Source organism: Camelina sativa, chromosome 17, assembly GCF_000633955.1.
Source record: "Camelina sativa cultivar DH55 chromosome 17, Cs, whole genome shotgun sequence".
In the NCBI taxonomy this organism is placed as follows: Eukaryota; Viridiplantae; Streptophyta; class Magnoliopsida; order Brassicales; family Brassicaceae; genus Camelina; species Camelina sativa.
The window spans coordinates 26297466-26305824 of NC_025701.1; the positions used below are offsets into that span (position 1 = coordinate 26297466).

General features: G+C 34.6%; 1 protein-coding gene across 1 annotated transcript; it reads right to left on the reverse strand.

Moving 5' to 3' along the window:
• On the reverse strand, positions 665-1186 carry LOC109129949 (protein diaphanous homolog 1-like). Its single transcript, XM_019239000.1, has one exon. It carries the CDS (start codon positions 1184-1186, stop codon positions 665-667), a length of 522 nt encoding a protein of 173 aa, XP_019094545.1.

Below are 8359 nucleotides of genomic sequence, written 5' to 3' on the forward strand. Positions count from 1 at the left end.
TTTTCAACTTATAACCTAAATTTTTAATTATTTTCAGTTTGTGAAGCTTTTTTCGAAACTTTTTAACCTCTAAACAAAATTTCACTCTTATTTGTTATTTCAAAATATCCAAGCGGGATCTACGTCAAACATTTGCTTAGATGTCTGTCATAACTCTAAAATCCTCTTAATTATTTGTATTTCAATGCTTTTTTACCTTTGCAAAATATAATATATAAAAGAAAAACCAAAAATTATGGTTCTGAAAAGGAGAAAAATGTCAAAGGGAATACATAACATATATTATTGGTAGAACTATGAAACACATGGTAAGAAATTTTATATTATATTTATCAATGAAACAAGGAACCAGATAAACACGTTAAGTAGTACAACAAATGTAAAAATACAACACATAGATAATCGAAAAGGAAATTAAAGGCGCATATCACGCGGGACCAAACCAAAACACATCACAATGAAACAAATTATTACAACAATAATATAAGAGATACATCAAATACATGAAGTGATTATTCAAGGACTCGATCTAGTTGTAGAAGGTGGTGATGAGAGGAACGAAGTGGATCTGTGGATGGGAGAGTGGTAGGGAGAGAAGGGATTGTTGTTATAAATCGAAGGCGAAGTTGGCTTTAGAAAGTGAGTGAGAAATGTGAAGAGTTGGTTATGGTAATATTTTTGGCGATGGAGGAACATTAAACCCGGTTGGCAATGGAGGTACAGTAAAACCGGTTGGAAATGGAGGTGGATTAACCCCGAATGGCAATGGAGGTACATTGAAACCGGTTGGCAATGGAGGTGGTTTAAACCCAAATGGTAATGGAGGTGGATTAAACCAGCTTGGCAATGGAGGTGGATTAAACCAGCTGGGCAATGGAGGTGGATTAAACCAGCTTGGCAATGGAGGTGGATTAAACCCGGTTGGCAATGGAGGTACATTAAAACCGCTCGGCAGTGGAGGTGGATTAAACCCGAATGGCAATGGAGGTACATTAAACCAGCTTGGCAGTGGAGGTGGATTAAACCCGAATGGCAGTGGAGGTGGATTAAACCCGAATGGCAATGGAGGTGCATTAAACCCTGGAATTTTTTGGAGAAGGCGGCGTGAGGCCGAGCAAGTGTTGATCACAATAGAAGAAGAAAGAGTCACCAATAAAACGATGAGAAAGAGCTTGTGTGATGCCATTTTTGGGTGTTTTGATGAATATAAAATTATTCTCAAGCCACTCACTATTCGCTTCTTCCCTTTTATTGCTATGTATGGATTTGAAATTTCATGATATGCTATTGAGTTTATATAGTAGTGGAAAAAAGAGTCTATAAATTACAAACAGTCCATTATTGACAACTTTTAATAAATTATTAGTGTACGTGAAGTGACCCTAGTGCAGTAACAGGAGGTAAGTCCATTTGTAGAAGGCATCATCACACCCGGGATCAAGTCTCGGCTCCTACGAATGTAGGAATTTGACTAATGGACCGGCCAGTTGTGGCCCAATGGTTGACAAAAAAAAAAATATTATTAGTGTACTATACGTAGTCTAAATCTAAAACGAGGTTACGTTATGATAAATAAAAAAAGAAAGGCAATGAAACTGATAAAGGTAACGTGAACTCAGTACTGCGTGAACTACATAGCTTTCTAATATATATTACAGTTTTATAATACGGTTTAACGTAGGAAAATTCACATTTTTACCTTTAAAGTTTTATTTGATAACAATTTAAAATTTGAGAGAAATTCACTATGTAATATTAAAATTTGTCACTAACACTTTATCTTAAAATTAACTTTCATATATGTCCCGCCACAAAAAGATGACAAAGAAACAATATTGACCATCAACAGGCAATAGTTAAATTATTTATTACTATTAATAAAAATTAAAATATATATATATATATATATATATATATATATTTATTTATTTTCGTCGTGGATTCACCGTCCGACCACAAAACTCTCGCCCAACCCTAATCTTTGTGCGTCATGGTTTGTTCATACTTCCGCCATTGATAAATCTAAGCAAAAACTGAAGAATCTGATCAGGTATAAGATGATAGCAAGCTATAAAAAGAGGTATTCATGATAAATCTGAGGTATAAGATGATGGCATTCGCTGTTGAAGATTCGAAAAATAAAGCATTCTCTCTATCGAAGAAATATACTCAACATTCACAAATTTTTGTATTTATTCTTTCTTTATTATAATCAATTGTAGCAAATAATAGAATGAATTGATATTAAATTAAACGAACATTATTTAACTATTTCGCGTTGGCTAACGTTATTGTTTGATCATCTTTTATGGCGGCGTAAAAAAGAAAGCTATTTTAAAGGTTTAAAATGTATTTAAAATTATCTTGCTGGTATGTAGTATTAGTGAAATTTTTTTAAGATTTAAAGTGCTATCCAGTGATACTTTTTAATGTTGAAAATGTGACTTTCTCCGTTTAATATATAGTATCTTCTATATATTAAAAGAGAATCATTGGTGCTTATGTGTCAAGCTCATAATTATTTTCAGTTATTTATTTATGTATTTATTAATTTATAGGCAACTCTCAAAAGTAATACTAAAATGAGTTTTTGTTCCAAAAGTACCAATAATAGTTTTTTTCTCAAAAATATTACTAACTAGATAATAATAACCCGCACATAGTGTAGGGTAAAATGACTATAAAATAATTTTATTATAATTTTTAGTTACAAGGTATATTGTAATTTTTATTTGGAATCTACAATCAACTTGTATAATATATCTTTTTATTTTTATTTAATATGTAATTTTCGTATAATAATTAGGATTTAATCCGTATTAATTTAATACTGTCAATCTTCTATAGTCTCACCATATAAACCAAGCGTCCTTAGAAATTCTTTTGGATAGTTTATGAAATTATTTGAATACATAAAAAATGTTTCTTCAATATTATTCAATTTTTATATTTTAAGAAAAACAGATTTATGATGATCGATTTTATATTCTTAGGTAAATGGTGGTGTGTTACTGGTTGGTTAGTGATTTTTTTTTAATGTTTATACGTTATTTATGGTATAGATTTTGTTATGTTAATATAATTATTTTTAATTCTGAATTTTTGTTATATATATATGCATGAGGAAATTTTGATTTTTTTTTAGGTTTGTTAAGAATCATGATAATTATGAGTATTAAGATTAGTCAATTTTGATTACTAATCAGAGGTTAAATATTAATTGTAGTTTTCTATATATTGAATGAAATATTTTTTCTTTATACCAATGGCAATTTAGAGAAAATATTAAAGTAGGATAAAGGCAAATAATGAAATGGGCTATAGAACTCTGTAAGCATGACACATCAGTATTAGCTTAGGACTCTCTAATTCTATGGAAATAAACAAGTGATGATATCAACAAAATTTTAATTTAGTGGTATTTAAATGTATTTTTTATTATCAATTCTATTATCTTTATTGGCAAACATTTTTAGTTACATATACTACCCTTTTTTTTAATAAGAATATGTAGTATATGTTTGGTTCAAAGAGAATGATAGACAACTGCGAGGTTTTGCGTACAAGTTTGCCAGTGGATCGATTATGTGTGACTGATAGACAACTGTATTTTATCAACCAACTTTCTTTAACTCTTTGTGATGTATGATTATAACATTGCTTAAAAATATGCAATTGTACAACAAAGTATATTTGGAAAAGGGAATATATACAAACTAACCATGAAACATAAAAGAATTAACAAACTAGCCATGGCGTCATAACACTCCCTTTCTCTCTTCGATTACAATTACTCTTATGCCTCATTTTATGTATTATATGCTAAAAAAATGCTATTTCTAAAATCATACAAAACACTCGGATGATTTTATGGCGAAGAATTTCCAACAACTGCGTTGTAACATCCACGAACCAAATTGTGGATTTTGGAAGTGGGTGTGATCGACACCAATGATAGTGTCGATCGGCACCAGCAGTTTCTGGTTTGACCAGATTGATTTAAATTGTCAAAATGGAGCAGTTTGGTTGAAGTGAAATCTCCAAACCAAAGGTATTTAAAGGGAAAGTCGACATAGGGTCGTGAGTTTTGAGTTTGGCTGTTCCTGAGAGTTTGTGAAAAGGAGAAAAAGTGTTAGAGAGTGTTCTTGAGAGTTTTTGGGGATTCTTGGCTTGATTAGTGAGATCTGTCCCTGAGAAGTAGAGATCTAGTGCATGAACGAAAGAGAAGCCTTCTAAGGTGTTGGATTCATCAGTTGGGTCAGAAACTTTCTGCAAAATAGGTGAGTGCATGATCATGGATGATCTAAGCCTGAGAATCCTTTGTTTTGCTTGTTTTGTGGCTGTTTGTGTTGTTTTCTTGTGTGCTTGTGGTTGGTTGTTGGTTTCCATGAGTTTTCAGACGATTTGGAGGATTTGGAAAGCGGTTCTTCGACTTTTGGCTTCGAGCAGAACGTGTCTGCAAAGTCGGTGTTGGTCGACACCAAGGCGGAGTCTCGATCGACACTGAGGGCAGTGTCAGTCAACACCAATCTTTTCAGCAGCAGTTGATGCTTGTTTTTCTGGTTTGTTTGTCTTTGGTTGTTTTTTGTTAAACATTGGTTTCTCAGTTGCTTGTGTGTATAGCCCAGTAGATGGGAAAATTTCCTCACTAAGTATTTTGATAATGCTTATGCATCTCAATTAATGTTTGTGGTGTGCATGTATGTGACGTGGAATCATGGCGATGAGGAGGATGATGATCTAGGGTCTTGGTTATGATTTATGTTTCCATTGTGCATGTTGTTGTTTTGGTATTGTGTGTTTAGGTGGTTATCTTAAATTGATTTATATTGGTTTACGGTTTGGGTTGTAATTGAATATTATGGGGTATTTAATTATATTGTTATAAATAAAAAAAACAGATCGGGTTGTTTTAATCACGAGGAACAAACAACATCACTCATCTCTCTTTCCCCAGCCACCAAAACCATTGTACTTCGACATCACGATTCACGATGAAGCTCTGGTTACTGATCAACACAAACACCCTTCCTTTTCCAGCATGGGTTAAATTCTCGGGAGCTCCCTACTCTCCAACAAAAATTCTCAAATGCTACTCTTCTAAAATTTACTTTATTTTTGATTTAAAACAATTGGAAAGAATAAGTAAATACCTTTAGACCTCTAATAGTTAGAAAATATTGCTGACCCAACCAACTAAAACAAATACAACACCCAAACCTTTTATACTCGAGTCAAATATTTTTTTTAATAACCTTAAATCCATCAAACCCCTTAGAAATCAATTTCTCTTTTCTTCGTTTGATCTTCAAGAAACCCAACCCAACTCATCTTGATTCATCTTCATTTCCTTGTACGAGTGCAAATAGAGACAACTTGTAATGGTGGAAACAATGAACAGAAATGTATGTCGAGTGGTGAATGCTCTAGATGCATATCAAAGCCAGTCTCTAGAAGCAGATGGATGAGTAGCAGCGACGCCAGAAGTTCAATTTGATGAACCAATTCAGCAGATCTAAATTTATCATTATAAAGTCCTTCCACAACGAGGACATTTGACAACAACAAATACGGTGGATATCTAGATTCGAGCCATCTCTTTCATTTTTCTTCTACTTACTCATTGTCGATTGAAAGTGAGTAACTATGTTTAGGTTCGTAGAAGATAGAGATGGAGAAGAAGAAGAACAACTTGGTATAACTAGATTGTTTTTGTTAGTTATAAATTGATGTAACGAAAAGATACAACTTGGTAAAATTTGGTACAACTTGGTATGACTTGATCTAGGAACATCATACTCCAATCATGACCATGATTACATAACTTCAATCACTTTAGAATTCCAGAAATTCTTACTCTTGTTTGGGTAAAAGACATGACTTATATTTTCCTGTTAATTCGATCTATTATAGTCATAAACATGATGAATAGTTATACCAGCTTGTACTAGTAGTACGAACTGGTGATGAATTGAATCTTAAAATCTTAAATCAGAAATTAAATCTCGGTATCATTGCAAAACAAGTACAACTGACAGGTGGCACCGCAAAGCAAATACCGCAAAACAAGTACAACTGACAGGTGGCGCCACAAAGCAAGTATTATAAAACAAGTATAACTGACAGATGGTGCGACAAAGCAAGTACAACTGACAGGTCGAGCCACAAAAATAAACACAGTTTTTCGCAGTTTTCAAGTTGTAATTGCATATACACAATTGTACTGCAACGTGGGTCAACTTTACCGTCGTTAACTGCAAGTGGCGCTGCAAAAACAAACATAGTTTTCATAGTTTTCAAGTTATACTCGTTTATACATAGTTGTACTTTTTGATATTTTTTGTGTAATCAGTTATACTTGTATTCAAACTAAATTTTTGTAGTTGGACCGAAGAATTTACTTATTTGTATAACATCTCCATATCTTCATGCAAAAATTTGTGTCAAAATTTTATTTTTGTGTGTTTTGCAATGTAATTGATTTAACATTAAGAAAGTCATCTTAAAACTATAAGATCTTTCTTGTACACAAATGAATTTAGTGTAGACTATCCCTTTTTTAATGTTTATTTAGAAAATTTGTCACACAAAACAATTTATAATGAAGATCTTTAATCTTATTGTCTAGCAAATTTCAATTTCTAAAGTACAGATATAATTTTTAAAAATTTGGCTGTAGTTGTACCATTAGTTATACTAAATTTTACATATATAGTTGTTCTATTACAAAACCAAGTTTTACCAAGTTGTACAAAAATATAAGTACAAATACTTTGAAAATTATACTAATCTTGATTCTTATCTTGGCTATCTCTCACTCTTAAACTAGCTATCCAAGTTTTTTCATGGCTGCCGTTTAGACTTCGAAAAGTTGGTCATTGTATTTTTCCTTAAGAAATTATAACTAAAACGAAATTATCACATGATAAAATACTAGTTGTACCTTTAGGAATATCAGTTGTACTAGTTTTTTTGAACATAACATATCTTACTTTCATTCAAACAAACAAAGTAGCAAAGTTACAAGGGTTTAGAGATTTCCAAGGCAAAGCTTGATAACAAAAAGAAGCAGCAAAAGTAAAGATAGATAGATCGACAATCATAAACCAGAGATGTTGGAGGCTTGAGCAAAGGAGCAAAGGAGCACCAAACCGCAAGCTAACTCAAAACGATCCGACGCCACATTCGCGGAAGCAGCGGTAATGTGGTAATGGTCCTTAAAAAGATGACATTGGGACGTTGTGATGGTTTCCATAGCCAAGAGACACGATGGCTTGATCTGCTCAGTGGCAAGGAGACTGATTGGGGGATTAGGTTTGGGAATGGCATGCTTGAAGAGGATTCAGTAACCACACTCCTTGGAGCAATGGTCATAATGCTGAAACTCTCAAGACTTTGGCAAAGGGGAGCAACCTTCCGGACTTTGGTGAATTGTAATTGACAAAGTTCATGGCACATGGAAGGTAAGGAGAGAAGAGTGGGAAAGTTTAGGTAACCTCCTCTCCCTGGAGAAAATATCATAATGCCGATGTTCCTAGAGCTTCTGGTTTCAGAGCATATATAGCAGCTTAGCGCTTGTAGTAGGTCAGAGAACAGCTGAAACAGAGAGGGTAGATTCAAGAGGTACCGGTAACCATGGCTCCATAGGGCCAAGATCATAATGCCGGACCTTCTCAAAATCAGGTAGTAATAGGTCGGGACCCTAACCAACTCTAAGGGCAGGGTTCTCAAATACTCTTTGCAACAACAGAGCATCCATGGTCGATTATGTTCAAGTTGCAGTCTTCGGACAACTGACTTCATGAATCGGACCAAGATTAAGCTACGGAAAGATAAAGTAGGATTCGGAATAAACCTGGAATCATGAGGTGCAAAGGTTGGGTCTCGGGGTCTTGTCAGGATCTTGTACAGCTCACGCGTCAACACAGAGCTCCTATCCAACTGCGACCAAGCAAAACGCTTGGTGAGGGGATCTAGATCCAAGGAGCAAAGAGATGATGAGGTTGACTTCTAGGGGCGTGACAGAGACGGACGACAAGATTACAAGGGCTTTGTGAAGTCTAAAATCTGACTTTGAAAGGCTGGAAGCTCATGAGAATCACCTTGCAAAGAGAAACCACCAGAAGAGACGAAATGAGGGGAGGGGAATTGAAGCTGAAGCATGGCCAGAGTCGCGGAGAAGAGACTCGATGAACCTCCGGTATGTTCACCATAGAACCAGACGTAGAACAGGCTTAGAAGGAAGAGGGGAACAACGGAACAAAGTCCCAGCGGCGCCGATCGGAATCGATGCCGCCGGAGGAAGCAGCCTTGGGGAATGTGCCAGAGAGAAACTGCTAGGGCGAACTCACCTTTTGTG